The following is a 20,661-nucleotide window of genomic DNA, read 5'->3' as shown; positions in this document are numbered from 1 at the left end:
CCCCAGCGGGAGCGGAGAACTTGAGGCTGCGGCACTGAACAGCCTCCCGCCCGCATGCGGCAGCAACAGCAGCGCCCAATCCCACCGTCCCTGCGTCCGCCAAGACCGTTTTTCCCGTGCTCCCTCTCTCTCTCTCTCTCTCTCTCTCCCACCCCAGCCGACGAGGCCGAGCCTTGCCTCCGAGGGGGAACCAGGAGGAGGAGGAGGAGGCGGGAGTGGAGTGGAGTGGAGGGGGTTTCCCGAGGAGGTCCCTTCCCAAGCCAGCGAACGGTTCCCCGGCTCCCGGCGCGGCGGAGGGAGAGCCGCGGCAGGCGGTGAAGGCGCCGGAGAGACGGCGGCGCCGGCAGCAGGAGCCAGCCCCAGCAGCCAATGCGGAGCGGCCCTGCCGGCGAGCCCCGACCCGCAGCCACCCCTGCCCCGCTTCCCGGCCGCGGTTCGTTACCTGTGAGGACCCCGACGCGGATTTGGTGGTCGTGGTTCGTTAAAATCATCCCCTCCGACGCCATGTTTCCCAGCGCAGGCACCACACTGACAGGGAGGCGGGTGGGGGGAGCGGGGGGAGAAGGAGCGCGAGAGCGGGGAGGGGGAGGAGGGGAGAGGGAGAGCGCGTGAGGAGGAGGCAGCGTGAAGGGGAAGGGGGACGAGAAGGCGGGCCCAGCCTCCGGGAGGCAGGCCGGCGGGGCGCGCGCGGCTAGGTTGAAGCGCACTGGAGGGGGCGGGGCCAGAGACGCGGGATGGGCGGGGCCTAGAAGAGTTGGGCGAACCGGGGCTGCCTGGGGAGGAGCCGAAGGGAACGCGGGCGAGTTCTTCGCGAGGAGAGCGCTCCGCATGTATTAGCTCAGGCAGCAGTAATCGAGCGTCGAAAGAACTGCCTGGGTCTTACCTCGCCGTGTTCTTTCTATCTCGTCCAAATGTCCGATTCGATCGAGTTACGTGAAGAAGCGAGGATGGAAGGGGGGGGGGGTCCAGCTTTGCGGGGGCGGGGAAAAGCGGAGCTTTCTTGCCTGCACAGAAAATCCCCACTGTCTTTTCCCGTGTTTACCCAGCAGCAGGAATAGAAGGAGAGCTCTCATGTCTTGGGTTGCTGGGCACACGCCGGTTTTTCACTGCATGCACCTGCACTGCACCCACACATGTATCAGTCACCATTTTTACATCCACACGTACTTGACTGCATCACGGTGCACTGGCATATATTACGCTGCATTCATACGTGCAAAGAGCTCCACGCGCACCTACTGCAATCGACGGCCCACCTCTTGTCTTGCAGACACATTGTACTTATTTATATTATAACCACGTTTACTGTTCTGCATTGCATTTGCTACATGGTGCTTATACCCAGTGGAGTATAAGAGTATTTCAAGCCCTAGAAAAGTAGAAGACAAATACATTCTTCTGGTGCGTGTAAGTTTTCCATACCAACCAGGACAGCTTCTATCCTGTACCTTTTTTGTCTTTAATGTATAGCACATGCAAACCCTCTGCATTGCATTCTCCTACATTCCATTCACATTCGCTGTATTGCATAACCCTGCATCACTGCAGGTTCACACACCTGCATTGCTTTGAAAATGCATTTTACACTAGCACATGACTACAGAGTACCTGCTTTCACTTTCAGTGCATACACACAGGTTTTTTACCCACATCGTTAGAAACTTCAATGGTAACTTCACAGTAAACATTTTATTTTTTCCCTGTGAAAACATTTGTATCATTCTTAACAATTCAAAGTAGTTAACATGCCATCAAAAAATATCCGATTAAAACTCACCAGTCCAATAGTCAGGGGAGTTCTGCGTATATACATATGAACACATAAAGATGGATACAAATTATTTCTTCTCATAAATAACCACTGAAACAATACTGTTTTCACTACCTGTTGGAAAGTCTGAAACAACACATTCTTCATAGTTTTACAAGGATTTTCCAGAACAGCAGAGCTACTATTGAGACTGTATGAGGATGGTAGAGGTCAGAAGTGCCACTCAATTCTTTATAATCATAGAGTTGGAAGGTACCTCCTGGGTCATCTAGTCCAACCCCCTGCACGATGCAAGACACTCACATCCCTATCACTCATCCACTGTAACCTGCCACCCCCTTGAACCTTCACAGAATTGGCCTCTCCATCAGATGGATATCCAGCCTCTGTTAAAAAATTTCCAAAGACGGAGAACCCACCACCTCCCGAGGAAGCCAGTTCCATTGAGAAACCACTCTAACCGTCAGGAACAACTTCCGGATGTTTAGATGGAATTTCTTTTGAATTAATTTCATCCCGTTGGTTCTGGTCCGTCCCTCCGGGGCAAGAGAGAACAACTCTGCTCCATCCTCTACATAGCAGCCTTTTAATTATTTGAAGATGGTTATCAGATCCCCTCTCAGTCATCTCCTCTCCAGGCTAAACAGACCAAGCTCCCTCAACCTTTCTTGGTCTTGGTCTCCAAACCCCTCACCATCTATGTTGCCCTTCTCTGGACACATTCCAGTTTGTCTATATCCCTCTTCAACTGGGGTGCCCAAAACTAAACACAGCAATCCAAGTGGAGCCGAACCAGAACAGAGTAAAGTTATACTATATCCTTCTGTGATCTGGACACAATACAGCCCAAAATCCCGTTTACCTTTTTAGCCACCGAGTCACACTGCTGACTCATGTTAAATGTATGGTCTACTAAGACTCTTAGATCCTTTTTGCACATACTACTGCCAAGACATGTCTCCCCCATCCTATATTGGTGTAGATGGTTTTTCCTATATAAGTGCAGAAGTTTACATTTGTCCCCATTGAATTTCTTTTTATTCAGTTTAGCCCACTTCTTAAGCCTTTAATGAAGGGATGTAGTGCCAGATCCACAAACTATACCACAGTTACTCACAACAAGGATGATTCTGTACAAATACCTGCCCATTATGATCCATACATTTTTTGTGCAGTCATTTAGATACTTCCCATATATGGTTTTGATGAATTGACTCAAATATTCAAAAAAATCCCATAAAATAAGCAGGGCATGCAAGGCTGTTCTTTTTTGAGTGATCATTGGGTGACTCTAATCTACCAGGCACCTGGTAAGCTTAAACTGTTCTTTCGCCATCCACACATCCAACTCTGCTTGATAGTGGATAAATTTTAAAGAAGATAGATTTTTAATCATTTTTGATTTTTAAAGCTTATTGTATCTTTTGGATTGTTTTTATTGGGTGTGTTTTATTCTGTCCCAAACAGACTAAAATACCAATATACTCAAGCACACTGAATTTGTTCTTGTCCAAACACAGTGATGTTATAATTTTCAGATATGAGTTCCCTAGCTGTGAAAAGTCATCAAATGTTTTTGTCCCACCGTGAACATTTAACATTTGCAGCCTGTTCCTGTGATTTTTATTTGGAAATTGTCCCACCGTGTTCAAAGGGACTGATATTTAGTTCAGTGGGTATATGATTAGATACTTGTAGTGCAATCCAGTAAAGAGTAACTCCAGTCTGTTGGTTGAATGGATTTAGACAGGGCTAACTGTTTAGGATTGCACTCTTATTTAGAAGTTTGTATACTGCAATTGCTGCCATTATCATAGCATTCAAAGCAATTAGCAAACAATGGATAAAAATTTCAGTGTATTCACTTCTTTGCTAGTTTTAGAATATTTGATGGGGCTTTGGGGATGAGGCCATTATAGAAAATACAAGTAGTTCAGGATCAAAAACAGCACTTTGATATATACTCATATAAAATTATATAAATGAAGATCTTTAAGCAATGCTAAACTGTGCTGGCCTAGCAGGAACACTACATCTTGCAATGGCTGTTCTTTCCAGATAGTCTGGAAGGCACGGCATGCTTAAGTTATGTGCTATTGCTGTTATAATGGGTTGATTGATATTTTTCTTAAGTTTTGCATTTCCTCCATTTCTGCATTAGTTTTATATAGCTGCTTCAGTGAAATTTTTGATGAAAATATTGAATAGCAGCCAATGCCAAACTGAACTCTGGAAGGCTACAATAACCCCAATCTTACACTGATCAGTTCCTACTGAAATCTAGACCATTTCCACACGGAGGGCTAAAGTACAAGTGGCCTCTTGCTTGCAAACGCAGGATGGTTGCAGCCCTCCTCATGGGAGACCCCTCCCACATTTTCCCTCTGGCCCATTGCAGCTTTTTGCCTCTCAACAAGGCTACAAGGGAAAGCAAATTGAACTTCTCCCCCTGCTCCTTGGGTCGTCAAACACAGCAAGCCACTAATCACAACACAGCAGTTCTCTTGTGGAGTGAAACTTTCTCCCCCACCCCGAGCCCCAAAATTATATATTTTTAAAGGCATTTCCACGTTGATATGGTGTAATGTCACAACACAGATGAAAAAGACCTATGACTATTTTTTTTTATAATGATTTTTTTTATTTTCATAAAGATAGAAATATAATCATCATTTAAGAATATACGACCCCACATTGACTCCACAGTGATATAAACTTTTGCCCAAAACTCTAAGAGCCATGAGTCTAAGAGCCATCCACATTTCCACTACATTAAAAAAAAAGGCCTGTTTAGATATACAAAAGAAAAGTTATTATTAATCAACTTACTTGTGAGATCGTAGACCTCACATTAACTGCTTGATACAATCTAAGAGCTATCCTAGCAGATATTTCTAGGTTTGAGTTAGATGCTTAACATTAAACATTTCTTATAGCACAGTATGAGTTTTGGCCCTGTATCAATACCCTGATGAAGGGAGAGGAAAGTAGGGCTTTGCCTTAAAGATGTACAAAGAAAAAAAATTACAAAAGGATTTCATAATTTCTCCTTATCCTTAATACAGATACATCTACAAACCATTTATACTTGACCCATTCTAAGAGCCATCCTGACAGGTATAAGTTGAGAGCTTTGCATTTTCTACAGATCAATATGAGCTTTGGCCCTGTAACAATACACCAATAAAAAAAAATAATAATAAGGGGGGAAAGCCCCATTTTATATTTCCAACGCTAACGATTATATTACCTATATGCCTACTAAGAAAAAGAAACAAGAGAGAAAAAAGGCACTGCTTCCCCTTTTTCATAAAAATAGCAATGTAGGATACAGTATATGTTGTTAATACAGAGAATAATAAGATTTCCAGGTTTAGATTAAATGCTTAACATTAAACATAGAACAATATAAGCTTTCAGTCTTCTATAGCTTCTCCTTATCCTTGGTTCTGATACATCTACAAAACAATTTATGCTTGACCCATTCTAAGAACCATCCTGACAGATATATTTTCAGATTTAAGTTGAAAGCTTAACATTAAACATTTTCTACAAGTCAGTGTAGGCTTTAGTCCTAGGACAATACCCTAATAGAAGAAAGAAAAAATAAGGGGGGGGAACCCCATTTTACATTTTCAGCACTAATGATTATATTACCTATATGCCTACAAAAGAAAAGAGACAAAAAAAAAACAAGAGAGAAAGAGACACTGCTTCCCCTTTTTCATAAAAATGGAAATATAGAATACAGTATAACATTAAACATAAAACAATATGAGCTTTCGGTCTTCTTAAGGGGGTCTCATCTCGAGGCTTGCTACATCTTGTCGTTCCCGTAAAATTATATTCTGTCCCATTGGCCTTTGGCGTAGAAAGTGCAGTTGTACTCTTTCCCGCAGAATATGCATCGATAAATCTTGAGGCCGTTGCACCTCCTGGACTCCAGTATCAATACAATTTCCCCCCCAGAGAGATCCTTTAAATCGGTTACTTTCACTGCAGATCCATATTTCTTTTGATTGATTTTTGTACACTGTTGCTTTGAGATGGCTGTATGTCTTTTTAAAAAGGGTGTCCTTATCTGGGCTGCAGAACTCCGGCATCCCATTTTCCGTCTCCAGAATTTCAGATTTCTCTTCTACTGTTGGTTTTCCACCTTGTTTAGAGCTGTCATCAGCCACTGTTATTGATCCATTATTCCTGTTAAAGACGTCTTCCTTGGCATCTTGGATCTCCTTGAAGATATGAATTTCAGATTTCTCTTCTGCTGTTGGTTTTCCACCTTGTTTAAAGCTGTCATCAGTCACTGTTATTGATCCATCATTCCTATTGAAGACTTCTTCCTTGCCATCTTGGATCTCCTTGGAGATATTTTTGATCAATCCATCTAAAAATACTTTGTAATCTTGGGTTTGTATCTCTATTAGATGAGCCAATCTTTTTAACATAGACATGATTTTGACTTTAAAAAAAACCGGCCCCAAACAATTTTACAAGTGGCCAGTAGAGGTCCTCTGTTTTATCCTCTAACTAGCAAGAAAGCCCATTGCAACCAGGAATGCAATGGGCGCTAGGACCCAGGGGACACCAGGAGGTGCTTTTTTTTTCTGCTGTGTGGAGCTGTGAAAGGCTCCTACAGGGTTTTTTTTTTTCTGCTGCTTGGAGCTGGGAAAGGCTCCTACAGGGTTTTGTTTTCTGCTGCTTGGATCTGCGAAAGGCTCCTACAGGGTTTTTTTTTCTGCTGCTTGGAGCTGTGAAAGGCTCCTGCAGGGTTTTTTTTTTCTGCTAGCTCTCGTGGGCGTGCCGGCTTGGAGCTCCTACAGGGGTTTTTTTCCTGCTGCTTGGAGCTGGGAAAGGCTCCTTCAGGGTTTTGTTTTCTGCTGCTTGGATCTGCGAAAGGCTCCTACAGGGTTTTTTTTTCTGCTGCTTGGATCTGCGAAAGGCTCCTACAGGGTTTTTTTTTCTGCTGCTTGGAGCTGTGAAAGGCTCCTGCAGGGTTTTTTTTTTCTGCTAGCTCTCGTGGGCGTGCCGGCTTGGAGCTCCTACAGGGGTTTTTTTTCCTGCTGCTTGGAGCTGGGAAAGGCTCCTTCAGGGTTTTGTTTTCTGCTGCTTGGATCTGCGAAAGGCTCCTACAGGGTTTTTTTTTCTGCTGCTTGGAGCTGTGAAAGGCTCCTGCAGGGTTTTTTTTTTCCTGCTAGCTCTCGTGGGCGTGCCGGCTTGGAGCTCCTACAGGGGTTTTTTTTCCTGCTGCTTGGAGCTGGGAAAGGCTCCTTCAGGGTTTTGTTTTCTGCTGCTTGGATCTGCGAAAGGCTCCTACAGGGTTTTTTTTTTTCTGCTGCCTCTCGTGGGCGTGCCGGCTTGGAGCTCCTACAGGGGTTTTTTTTTCTGCTGCTTGGAGCTGCGAAAGGCTCCTACAGGGTTAATTTTTTTCTGCTGCCTCTCGTCGGCGCGGCGGCTTGGAGCTCCTACAGGGGGTTTTTTTTCTGCTGCCTCTCGTCGCGCTAGCGGCGAAAGGCTCCTCCGGGGGTGTTTCTTTTTTTTCTGCAGCTTCTCGGCGGCTGGAGTCTTGTGTTGTGTTTGCGGCGGGGGCTTCCTTGGGGCCGGCCTGACGCGGTGAGAGACGCTTCGCGCCTCTCCCCACGTCAGGCCGGGAGCAACTGCGAGCCGCGCTGAGCGCGGCTCGCAGTTGCTGGGGCTGGGAATCGGAGGGACCAATCGGCAGGCGCTTCGCGCCTGCCGTTTGGTCCCTCCGGTTGTCTGTCATGAGGAAGGGTCCAATCCGGACCCTTCCTCATCCCGGACACATCCCGCCCCAGAACCCCTTACTGTTTTATTTAGTCCGTGGCGCCCGTGGCGCCACGGGCGGTGTACAGATGTTCCGGCACAGGCATGTGACGTATTGAAGGCAGAGATTCTCGTGCTGGCACAGAGTTCTCGTGAGATTTTCCCATTCACAGCTTATCTTATCTTCGAAAACCAAAACAATTACAATAAGAGCTTTTGCCAATTAATTCGAGTTGATTTGAGTCCTTCTTCTGCTTAGTTAGGAGAATTAGCCTGCCTCTTAACGAGGTGGCTTCGGGCAGAGCAGAGTAAGAGGAGGGGGGAAACAAAGGGCTTTGATGCAGGAAGAGAGACGGAGAAAAAAAAAAGCGAGAGATACTTGCAGTAAATGATGTTTTGGAACTCAGCCGATGTCCTCCCCTCAGTTCAAAGCGTTCATTTGTGGTAAATCATCATGTAGGGTTGAAGCAGATACTTTAAGATTAAAGAAAGAAAAGAAAGTCCGAGGTAGAAAATGGCAGTCGTCCTCTGGACCTGGAACGCTGACAACCTATAATCCAGGGAGATATACTCCCTAAAGGATTGGAGACGGCCCCAAGAACTTCCTGGGTAGAAAGGTGAGGTGGGGTTTGCGTACCCCTCCTCTTTTCTGCCAATTGCTTGCACAATTGACCCCTGTCAGGCTTCAGAGATAGCAGAGCAGATGCCCTGCCACCCTCTCAGGACGACATCTTTAGCCACACCCTCAAGACCTATGACTATTCAACCACATTTAAACCAGATATAGGAGACTAAACAATCTTACTCAGGCCTACGAATTCTATAAATCCTACCGTTCAATAGGGCAGGGGTCCCCAAGCTTTTTATCACTGGGGACCAGTCAACACTTGAGAATTTTACTGAGGCCCAGGGGGGGGGGTAGTTTTTTGCCAAGGGACGTCGCTGCCACCTGAGCCCCTGTTCCACTTGCTTTCCTGCTGGTGCACCTGACTTCCCACCGCCTGCTGGGAGGTGCTGCCAGCAGCAGCTGTGTAGTGCCATGCCAAGGAGGAGCCCCAGCCATGGCGGTCACTGGAGAGCACCAAAGGTGAGCTAGCAGCAAAGTGGCAGGGCAGCCCGGAGGCAGCAGCTGGAGAGGAGGACGAGGAGGAGCTGCGGCCTGGTACCAAATGATCCATGGAACGGTACCAGTCCCTGGACCGGGGGTTGGGGACCACTGCAATAGGGCATACTATCAGGAAAGCATTCTTAGATGATATTGTCCTCTAAGCTGTTACACCTTTCTCAAGCCATTGAAATAGATGGGCCTTGAAGAGTGTTACTTTGTTCAGGATTGTTCTTTAATTAGCAGAATCAGATTTATATGCCAGTAATGGCCTAGATCAGGGTTGTCAGACTACAGCCTACAGGCGAGAAGTGGCCCGTCTAGGGGTCTTATCTAGATACTGTGCAAATGATCATGGCATTTATTGCCAGATGAAAAATGTTGTGCATTTTGTCCCTGTAGTACTAATGAGTAACAGGTAATATAAGTAGGAGGGTGGGCATTAGGGAAATACTGTAAGAGAGACAGCTTGGTGTAGTGGTTTGTAGTGAGGACTTCTAATCTGGCAAACCGGGTACGATTCTGTGCTCCCCTACATGCAACCAGCTGGGTGACCTTGGCTCACCACAGCATTGATAAAGCTGTTCTGACCAGCAGGCTCTCTCAGCCTCACCTGGCATATAAGAACCAACTCTTCTTCTTCTTCTTCTTCTTCTTCTTCTTCTTCTTCTTCTTCTTCTTCTTCTTCTTCTTCTTCTTCTTCTTCTTCTTCTTCTTCTACCTCACAGGGTGTCTGTTGTGGGGAGAGGAAAGGTGACTGTAAGCCGCTTTGAGACTCCTTTGGGTAGAGAAAAGCGGCATATAAGAACCAACTGTTCTTCCTCTTCTTCTGAAGAATTAAAATAAATAAATAAAATATTAAATATTAGAAATGTTCAAAATTAAGTTTAAAATATTAAAATTAATAATTAAATATAAAATGACTGTCAGCTTCCCTGTGCCACTTTCCCCAAATCAAACAAAGGGAAGAATAATACATTTTTTTCAGATGACATTTAATTGGATGGGTTGAGGTCAGGGAGGCCAAATAATAAGTTGTTTCTGGGCCTCAACCACAGGCCTCGCAGAACAGCTCTGTTATGCAGGCCCTGTGGAACTGTTTAAGGTCCTGAAGGGGTCTGATCTAATTTGTCAGAGTTTTCCACAGGGCCAGTTTTTGTCTGTCTGTGTCTGTTTGTTTATTTGTTGTTACATTTCTAGACTGTTCCTATCATACTTTACGTCTCAGAGTGGTTCACTACATTTATATATACGCAGTACAATTAAAATCATAAAACAACAATTAAAATATTAAACAAGACAATATTAGTGGCCCTAGTGGTGAACCTGTTCTTATTGGATTGGTTCGTCTAGTAGGTCTCTCTTCCTCCCTTTAGGGAGGCAGCAGAATAGAAGGCTGTTAGAGTAGTTATTATTACAGCTGCATCAATTAATGTTTCATTGTTAATTTGTCCAGACTGGCCTCACCCATAAGCCTGGCGGAAGAGTCTTGCAGGCCCTAATGGAACTGCGTAAGTTCCATTAGGGCCCTGATGTTCTCAGGGAGCTCAGTTGAGTTTTCTCTGGGACCAAGGACTACCTCCTTGGAGCATATCAGGAAGCTGATTTTCCCATTTGACCTACTTTATAATTGCCACCAGTTGCTCAGAATATGTTCAATCTGGGGTCTCCATGATTTATAAACAAGTGCAATTAATGTATTGTAGAAGAATTATACTAATCAAAAACATTGATTATTAACAACAATAGGAAACAAATTTAGAGAATATTTGAGTTAATTAACGAGGTTCAATAAAATCTTATAAATTATCACAAGGTTAAGTTGTACACGTGACCAGGATACCTTCACAAGAAAAGCTCTGAAAATTATCTGAGGCAAATACTTTATAAGATCAAAAACATCTGCCTAGCATTTTTTCCTTAACTCAGTTTTTCATTGTGCCCTCAATCCCTGACCCGCCCCAGTAATTCTTCCTACTTTAATACTGTTATCCATTGCCCATGGTCTGTCTGTCTCACACAGAAGGTCAATAATTGGATACATGCTTTTTGCCCGTACTTTATTGATGCAGAGCCAAGTGAGATTTCAGTGCCTCAGTAGATCATTAACAAAATTTTATCTCTGTTATCTGAGGTAAAGGAATTAAATAGCTAAATTGATCACTAATGCAAAAAGGACATTTACTTCATTTACTTTTGTGAATTCAAGAAAGATCCAGTAACCATTTGGCACAATGTAAAATCCATAATGCATACCTTTTCATGACTAGGTAACATCATTGTATATAGAATGAATTTTTTTTTTAAGCTTTTATTCGTAAGTGGTAAATGAGGAGGAAAATTCCCCAAACCTCTTTTTCTGTACTTTTGGAATCATGGACACATTACGAATGTGAAAAGTTATGAAACCCCAGTATTGTCACCATGCCTTTTATTTATAATTCCTCACCTGACCGGGGGGGGGGGATGTTCTATTTGCACTCCCTCAATTCTGCAACTGGTTTACAGTAGGACAAAAAATAAAGGTCAGAACTATGTTGTGCTTAAACATTCATTTTGTCAGAGAACCATTACAGGGTAGAAAGACATTAAACTGCAATCTACTTGGAGGCAGACAAGCTTTTAAGACTTGTTTTTTTAATGACCTTAATTTATCTAATTTGGGTTTTCTTCTACTAACCATCTTTATTTTCATCTGTAAATTCTGTATACTGAATCCAGGACTTCTATAACTTCACAGCATTTGCCTGAAATGCAAATAATCATGCTGCCTTTTGAAGCTGTGTTTGTTCCCAAATTTAGATGTGAAAATAGTAAGAATGTTCAAATTAATGTTCAAAATCTTAACTGTGTGGCATTATATACAGGCTCAGGTTACACATAGAATAGGTGGATTTGTTTAAATTGTTGTTGTTGAAGTCGTGTCCGACCCATCACGACCCCATGGACAATGATCCTCCAGGCCTTCCTGTCCTCTACCATTCCCCGGAGTCCATTTAAGTTTGCACCTACTCCTTCAGTGACTCCATCCAGCCACCTCATTCTCTGTCCTCCCCTTCTTCTTTTGCCCTCGATCGCTCCCAGCATTAGGCTCTTCTCCAGGGAGTCCTTCCTTCTCATGAGGTGGCCAAAGTATTTGAGTTTCATCTTCAGGATCTGGCCTTCTAAGGAGCAGTCAGGACTGATCTCCACTAGGACTGACTGGTTTGTTCGCCTTGCAGTCCAAGGGACTCACAGCACCAGACTCTCCAGCACCAGAGTTCAAAAGCCTCAATTCTTTGACGCTCGGCCTTCCTTATGGTCCAACTTTCGCAGCCACACATTGCAACTGGGAATACCATAGCCTTGACTAAACACACTTTTGTTGGCAGGGTGATGTCTCTGCTTTTTAGGATGCTGTCTAGATTTGCTATAGCTTTCCTCCCCATCTGCAGTGATCTTGGAGCCCAGGAACATAAAATCTGTCACTATCTCCATTTCTTCCCCATCTATTTGCCAGGAATTGAGAGGGCCGGATGCCATGATCTTAGTTTTCTTGATGTTGAGTTTCAAGCCAACTTTTGCACTCTCCTCCTTCACCCGCATCAACAGGCTCTTTAGTTCCTCTTCACTTTCTGCCATTAGAGTGGCATCATCTGCATATCTGAGGCTGTTGATATTTCTCCCTGCAATCTAGATCCCAATTTGTGACTCCTCTAATCCCGCCTTTCTCATGATGTGCTCCGCATACAATTTTAATAGGCAAGGCAACAGTATACAGCCTTGCCGAACTCCTTTCTCAATTTTGAACCAATCAGTGATTCCATGTTCAGTTCTCACTTGTTCAGTTCTCATTTGTTTAAACAGGAAGGTGCTATGCATTAATAGGACTTTCCACCAGGACTGGAGAGGACATTAAAGGTATAGCTGCATTCCAGTCATTATTTATGGCTATTTTGTTAATAGATTGAAATTTCACTGCAATAATAGGATTGGATCCTGGTCCTAACATAAGAGGAAGGCACTTATGCCCCAAAGGAAGTTCTGAGATTATCATGAATTACTTTCAGTTGCAACCAATTGTAGCACATCGAACACTTTCCCTAAAGGAACATCTTTCAAAGGGGTATATTTATCTATAGAAAATTCAGTTTAGAACACACAAATACACTGACGGAAGGGCCAATAACCATTATTAGTCTTCACCTGCTGATAAAATACACTAATAGACAGACCAATCTTCCTGGGAACAGAGTTCCAAAGTTATGGTGCCAGGACTAAGACTTTTTCTTAGGTTTCCACCCATCTAGTTTTTAATGAAGGGGGGCATCCCAAAGCAGAGCCACCAATTATTGTTATTAAGAAGTTGAGTTGCTGCATTGGGGCCATTTCCATGCAAGTTATTAATCCCAGGTTCAATGCTGTTGGAGAGTGGGTATACATACACATTCTAGGAGTTCCCCAGCTTTTCTCCAGTGTTTCTCAAACTTGCTCTGCTGGAAACCTTTGGTAAAGATTGCAACAAAGTATAGATGGCTGTCCCATGGGTGGGAAAGTTTGGATTTTTTCACCCAAGTGGCAACCATTTTCCCTGTCCACATAGCAGTAAATTCCTCACCTGACTGTGGGGGGGGGGATGTTTGGTTTCTTAACAGCAACAAAATATGATTGCATAAATCATAACATTATAACATTATATGTCCTAGTGTTTTTCATCCCCTGCTTTCATTTTAAAAATAAGCCTCTAGACAGTGCTCCCCAACCCCCGGGCTGTGGACAAGTACCGGGCCGTGGAGCCCTCGGTACTGGGCTGCAGTGGGAGGGAGACACAGGCGCCGGCGCACCAGTGAACATGCCTCCCTCCCCCCCACAGCGAGCGCCGCACCGTGGGCAGGGAGGTGTGGGCACCAGCACACCGTTGGACGCAAACACTCCGGCACGACAGCTCCTCGCTAGCGCGTTTGCATCAACCTGTGCGCCCGCGCCCCCCTGGTCCCCGCCCCAAAAAAGTTGGGGACCATTTCATTGCATAGAATTAAGGGGAAAACACATCTCTGCAACTAAAGGGGATTGAGATTTACTTTTATTTTTAAATTAAAGCTGTGGATTCTGAGAACCTATTATACATGTTGCTATAATGTTATTTCAACTTAACAATATTATATTGCATATTAAAAAAAAACTTGGGCCAACGCTATTGTCTCAAGAGGATTGTCCACTACCAGCGGTGGGAAAATAAAACTCTAAGAAGAACCTGCAGTGTGGAAGCTCTGTTGCCACTGTGCTGCATTCACAGCTATGGCAGCAACAGGGAAGCTACATGTAACTATTCCTACCTATAAAATAACAGTGTGTTATAGAAATGTGTCTGTTATTGTTATACATGTCTGTTATTGAAAAAATAAACATAGACAAATACCTAGTTATACATGTCATTCCAAAGCAATGGGAACAAAATCCACTTTTGAACAGATCCATCCACCTGTGGTATCATCCTAATTGTTTTATATTGTCAGTTAAAATATTACAATAGTCCAGATAATTTTCAGCTGGTATGAAATCATAAATAGGAAGCAATATTCATTTTAGCAGTTGCTAACAAATTCATTAGAAATGCCAAATATGAACCCACAATATGTTGGTAACTGTTATGTAAAGCCCTGGTGATCAATACAGGCTCCCAGTGTAGAGATAGTTTTCACTTCTACCAGCTGAAGAGTACAGCAATTGTTAATGAGGTCACTGCACTCATAGTGATAAATAAAACACAGAGTTACTTCTTGATGGAATTTAGAGTGAGATAGATATATTTCTAAGACAAAATTTTCAAGGTTAGGACAGGTTTCAAAGTTAGGACAGGCTCCAACTAGGATTGCCAACTTCCAAGTGGCAGCTGGGGATCTCCTGCTATCATACCTGATTTCCAGATGAACAAGATGAGTTCCCCTGGAGAAAATGGCTGCTTTGGAGGGTAGGCTCCATGGCATTATATCCTGCTGAGATCTTCCCATCCCAAGGCCCACCCAACCCAGAGCTGGCAACCCTAGTTCTGACTAAAAATTTGGAGGATGAAATTGAGTTACTGGACTGGAAGCTGGATACATCATGACTGGAGATCATACTGTGGCACAAGATCAGTTTACAGGGAAATTGTCTAAAACATTACAAGACCATAGGGATATTCCAGTTCTTGCCTGTTGTGGAAAATTGTTAAGATCATCTCTCTAAGAGATATCAAGGCATCAAATGTTTCAAACCAAGATATGTGTGCTGTTTCTTGAGAATGTTTGCTGGGAAGCAAAGCAAAAGATACCAACTGAGCATGGTGAGTAGGGATTCCAGTTCCAGGCAAAACCTGGGGATCTCATGGGATTATAGCTCATCTCCAGGCTAAAGAGATCAGTTCCCCTGGAGAAAAGGGTTGTCTCAGGGGGTTGACTTCCTTGCATTATACTCTGCTGAGGTTCCTCCCCACTCCAAATCCCCCCTACTTCTGGTTATACCCCCAAAGTCTCCAGGTATTTCCCAATCTGGAACTGGCAGCCCTAATAGTGGCAGCAGTCTCTCCTTAAATATGATTGTTTGGGGAATTATTTGTATTTATTTGTATTTATATTTTGATTTGTTAGCCATCACTGTCAGCCCAGGCTGGCTCACAGCAGCTTATGCTTTAACAAGAAAAGATACAAACAATACTATATAATAGTAATATCCCAATTTAAACACCAACAATACAGAAACAGAAGCAACGGCAGAGAATTTACCCTTAATCTAATTCCTTCCCTGGCAGCCAACTCTGACATCCTCGCCATCAGATCCTATGCTACAAGCGGGTGGAAGGAGGATGTAAGATATCTGAGATGGAAAATCATCGGGGGGGGGGCAGCCCAAAGATCTTCCAGTCCTAGCCTTGACCAAATACCCAATAGAAAAGATCTTGCAGGCCCTGTGGAACTAACTCCAACAGGGCCCTTAGCTCATCTGGGAATTTATTCCACCAGGTAGGGGCCAGGACCAAAAAGACCCTAACCCTGGTCAAGGCCAGGCGTGCTTCATGAGGGCCATTAATCACCAACTTATTAGTACCCGTAGAGAGAAGCACTCGGGGTGGGGCATAGAGAGGTAAGTCGTCCCTCAGAATTATTAGTGGGTTTGAAATTCTAGCCCACCCAATGCTCACTCAATCTGCTAGCTAATGCTGAGGCTGACCAATTGTGCAGATAACACATGTAGAAATTTCCTTTCCTTTGTTCTTCCAGATCTTCATTTGCTTTTGAAGGATTTGGTAGAAAGTTGTTACAGCTGAGCAAAACATGGTTCCATTAGTGCCTTAAAAATCAATAACAAGCTTTCATCAATCAAAGTGTGCTTGATGCAGTGGTTAAGAGCAGGGGCTTTTAATCTGGAGATTCCCTACTTCTCCACATGCAGCCAGCTGGGTGACCTTGGGCTCATCACAGACCTGACAGTGCTGTTTTCACTGAGAGGTCCTGTCAGAGCTCTTGCAGCTTTGAGTCTTCTTTGGGCAGTGAAAAGCAGAGTATAAAAACCAACTCTTCTTCTTCTACTACTTTGTTGTTGTGTTTAGGTGCAAAGTCATGTCTGACCCATCGTGACCCCATGGACAATGATCCTCCAGGCCTTCCTGTCCTCTACCATTCCCTGGAGTCTACTACTTTATCAAATACAAATTGGAATTACGATCCACTGGCCCTTATATCCAAGTCAAAAGGTGGAGTATTATAATGCAAAACATAATCAGTCTGATTAGAGCTCAGAGATATGCATAAAGGTGAGAAATGTAGAAAATTAGCATCAATACTGAGATAAAAATTCTGCATCCCTATTCAGCCCTGGGGCTTGTCCTGAACTTGTTAATGAATTCAGATTCAACCATCTCTTGTAAGATGTGGATGTGTTGATATGCCTTAGCTGGTATGCCTGTGCCCCGTTTTATTGGGTGTACCCTGGGAGCATGGACTAGTGGAAGAACTTTGTGCTTGGAATTTGGGGTAAGAAGCAGTGACTGTACAATATCTGGATGTCCCAGCAAATGTTTTCTGAAATTATAGCAGCATTAAAAAGCCAATTCCAGTGGAAAAGTGCATAGTAATTGCCACCTGGTACGTGGCAGCAGAGAGGTTGGGAAACATTTTGGTGTTTATGGTTGGGAGATAGTCCTTGAAGTCAGTTTTGTTATAGAGATTGATATATTTCACATGACTGTTTGCTTGGGTCTGGAAGTTGATATTCTAAACCAGATTTTTTTCAAGTGCTATGTTTGTATCCAAAGTGTGTTCTTGCACCAGTATTTTTCAATGCAGAGTTCAATGTTAACTGAATCTTTTGGGTGGCTGGGGGGGAGGGGTGTCAAATTGTGTGCCAGTATTGTATTTAATTATGTGCTCACTGTCCTTTTAGATAATGGATGGATACAGTTGCCTGAGGATGCCTCACTGCAGTGGTGCCATAGATGGACTGCATCTCCCAGTTTATTTTCCAGGCAGGAAGATTAACTATATGGAAATCACAAGAAATGCTCCTCCAACCTGATGCAGGGAAACATGGACCACACCGGGCAATTCAATGATGTAGGAGTGGGATGAGAAGAAACATGATGCTATTGTAACTTGAAACTCCTCACTCTTCATTGCCATGGGCACTAAAGTGCATGTTCCTGGGAACCCTACCCTCCAATATAAAAGGCTGTTTGTCCCAGCATTTATAGTGGCAGACAGAGCCTTCTCCATGAGCCTCTGGCTGTTGAATCTACTTGAGCAATGCAGGACAAATTTTTACTACACCTTGATCAGTCACAAAATCTGGTGGAGTGTGCCTTTGCCAGTCAAGGCTCATTGGTGGTGCCTCTCTGCATGTCTCACTGTTGTGAAGAGAATGTGACATTTGTGGTCACAGCCTGTGTCATCCTGCACAATATTTGCAAAGAAAAGAGACTCATTATTGGAGGATCATTCTGAACAGGGCTCTATGCTGGCAGACTACTGCAACACTGAAGCAACCATGGTGTGTGTTATGTCTGTGGGCATTTGGACACATGCAAATGAGAGTTCTCTGCTAGCCAAGGAACTAACCAATCAAGGAACCTGATCACTCTGCCAGTGATCTTGCCCTGCTTAGGGTCAATCGGATTGCTCTGCTTAGGGCCAATTGGATTGCTCTGCTTAAGGGCCAATCAGATTGTTCAGATTGCTCCGCCAGGGCCAATCAGATTGCTCTGCTTAGAGCCAATTAGAGGGAGCAGCTGGCTGCCTGCAAGATATAAAAGTGCATGAGTTTGCCTGTTTTTCCCTGTTCAGTAGTTGTAGTCTGTTGCTGGAGTTGCTAAGTAAAAAGAGCTGTTCTGAAGAATTGGAGTCTGTGATCACTGAACCCGCAGACATAATAGTGTGCACTCAGAGTGTTGTGGGCTATGAATGGAATGACAGGCAGCATTTAACTGAAGGGAAGAGTGTAAGAGAAGTCATAGACAACTTCATGGTTGCAGAACAGTGATGCTAAAAGCGGGATGAGGGACCTTTTGTCCTTGGATTTTCCCCTGTAGCACTTCACATCGCTAAAAAGTGTATCTTTAATCAGACATGTCTGTTGGCCATTGCCAGGGTTTTGAACTAAAGAGAGCCAGTGTGGTGTGGTGGTTCAGACACAAGCTGGCGATGGCAAAGTGATTTAATGTTCACAATGTGCCTTGCCGCCACCCGCTCCCTGCCAGCCCCAAGGAAGCGCTGGTGGCGCCACCAGCAAAAAGGCGTTGGTGGGGCCCATGAGAAGGTGGCGGTGAGGCCCGTGAGAAGCCGGTGTTGGCACCTACGAGGGCGAGCCACCGCTATCTGCCAGGGGGAGGAGGATGCAGCCTGAGGTGGGGATGACGAGCCTGAGGAGCCAGCAGCGGCGCCTGTGAGAAGGCGGTGGGACCTATGAGGACCACCTGGCGACAGCCACCAAGTGGATGTGTTGGATGCATGAGCCAGGTGCAGCTGCTCCCAAGAGGCGCTGCCCACCCATGCAGGGAAACTATATTAATAACATATATAACATGTTTCCTATAAAAGAACAGCATATTTCTTTAAATGGCTACTGAAACATAATTGCTCTAATGAACTGAATGAGTGGCTTTTAAAATGTATAGTAAGATTACTTTCATTTCTTTGGTCACTGCTATAGAGGAATTACACATAGTGAGGTGAATATTAGTAGGTAAGTAGATCATGACTGTGTGGTTTACACTTAATATTTAAATAACATTCAATAGTCATTATGGGATATGATATTAATATTGTTTTTGAATTTTATTAGACCCCTACAAATTTGGATATTATGCAACCTGTTTAGGATTGAACTATATACGCAAGATATTATAAGATACTAAGTAGGTAATATTAACCATTTAAATAGAATTAACCTTTAGTGGCTTTTATACGGATTTATATTATCTATGATTTATCTTTGTAGGTTATTTCCAACAGTCATAAAAATGTTAGTAGAGAAGATTATGTTACTACAATATTGAGGTATTCTCATTTTTATTTTTGTAATTTTGATCTTTACATTGAATTAACATGTAGCATGGGGATATATTTATATGTTATATAATATATTATATCATACATTTATATTTAGAATTTACTGATGAAGATATTGATAACAATCTATACCCGGGAATCCATTTTGAAATTGTTTTGAACATTGTGGTATTGTTTTGAACATTAAATCACTTTGCCATCGCTTTATCACGGCTGACGGGTCTTCACCTGTTGCAGTGGTTAAGACTGGCAGACTCTAATCTGGAAAACTGGTTGACCTTGGATAAATCACAGTTATCTCAAAACTCTCTCAGCCCCACTTCACAAGGTGCCTGTTGTGGGGAGAGGAAGGGAGGCGATTGTAAGCTGCTTTGAGACTCCTTTGGGTAGAGAACAACAGAGTATAAACCAACTCTTCTTCTAAAACAGCACAGAAGAGTGGTTGCCAAAGTGGTATGGAAGCGATAGGCAGACATAGGATGAGGCAGAGAGGGAGGGGAAGATGACAGAGCAGGACAGGGGAAAGCAATGAAATGTGGTTTGGAATAAATGTTTAAACTTTGGAAAAATAAGAGCAAAGCTGGTTGGGTTTCTCTTCATGCACTATCACTAATTATTTTAATTTTTAAAGCAGTGTAGGGTACAGATGAGGGGGAAGGTAATAGAGAAGGGAGCAGGGGCAGCAGTCACAAAGCATGATTGGGAGCAAACCTTTACACTTTGACAAAATAGGGGTGAAGCTGGTCATGTTTGCCTTAGTGCACTATTCTTTATTTTTTTTAAAAAAATGAGCACAAGGTAGAGGAGAGGGAAAGGTGAGAGAGAAGAGGGGGCACACAGTGACGTTTTAGGTGAGGTATTACATTTTTATGAATTGGATGTTGGGAGGCTTTTTTGTCTTGCAAGGATGCTTGTGTTTTTGTGGGTGCGGGAAACAAACATTAAATGATCTGTGTGACACTCCAATGCCCATGAGCTGCAAAGGTCAAAGAATACTTGGCAGTCTAGTGAGTCTGTAAACACATAGGTTGGCCAGTATTTTGGCCTTAATCAGCACGCTATCACAGCAGCTCAATGTTGATGCAACAGTTCACTTAGGCCTCCAAGTCAATTTCAGTTCCCAGTGTGTCTTGGATCTTGTATCAAAATTAATTTAGACCTCTCAGCTCTCTATAGAAGACCATGGTCAGGCATAGAGCATTATTCAACTGAAAATGCCACTTCAATGGAAAGGGACATTGTGGCAGCAGGGGAAGTCCAGCACATGCTCTGTTTCATAGAGAAGAAAGGGGCATGCAAAGCAGCTTATGGCTAACACCCATCTTGAGAACCAGAGCATCTGTGAAGGTTGCCTGAGATAATGGGATAACTGTCTATGTGTGCATACTAGAGCAGGATTGCTCCCGATTTAAGCAAATAAAGGTGACCACAACAGAGAGGACACATGTACATGTAGCTGTTGATTTTGCCCATTTCCAGGC

At 43.6% G+C, this 20,661-nt stretch overlaps 1 protein-coding gene and 1 long non-coding RNA gene across 13 annotated transcripts in view; one reads left to right on the top strand and one right to left on the bottom strand.

The window, feature by feature from the left end:
* GPHN (gephyrin) overlaps positions 1 to 701 on the bottom strand; it is a 357,972-nt gene extending 357,271 nt beyond the window's left edge. For 4 of the 12 annotated variants that reach the window (XM_077322484.1, XM_077322476.1, XM_077322483.1 and 1 more), the window contains exon 1: positions 443 to 699. In XM_077322484.1, the coding sequence (XP_077178599.1) occupies positions 443 to 506 (64 nt within the window). In that variant the 5' untranslated portion in view covers positions 507 to 699. Of the gene's footprint in view, positions 1 to 442 lie in introns of all 12 variants that reach the window. The other 8 variants (XM_077322474.1, XM_077322477.1, XM_077322481.1 and 5 more) reach the window with 4 other exon arrangements.
* Positions 8 to 19,898, top strand: LOC143830254 (uncharacterized). The gene is made up of 3 exons (XR_013228393.1): positions 8 to 476; positions 16,228 to 16,371; positions 17,061 to 19,898. It is a non-coding gene; the product is annotated as an uncharacterized LOC143830254 (long non-coding RNA).
* Positions 19,899 to 20,661: the final 763 nt, after the last annotated feature.

Source organism: Paroedura picta, chromosome 2 (assembly GCF_049243985.1).
Source record: "Paroedura picta isolate Pp20150507F chromosome 2, Ppicta_v3.0, whole genome shotgun sequence".
In the NCBI taxonomy this organism is placed as follows: domain Eukaryota; kingdom Metazoa; phylum Chordata; class Lepidosauria; order Squamata; family Gekkonidae; genus Paroedura; species Paroedura picta.
Note: the sequence above shows the minus strand (reverse complement) of the source record. Positions and strands in the feature narration are given on the sequence as shown.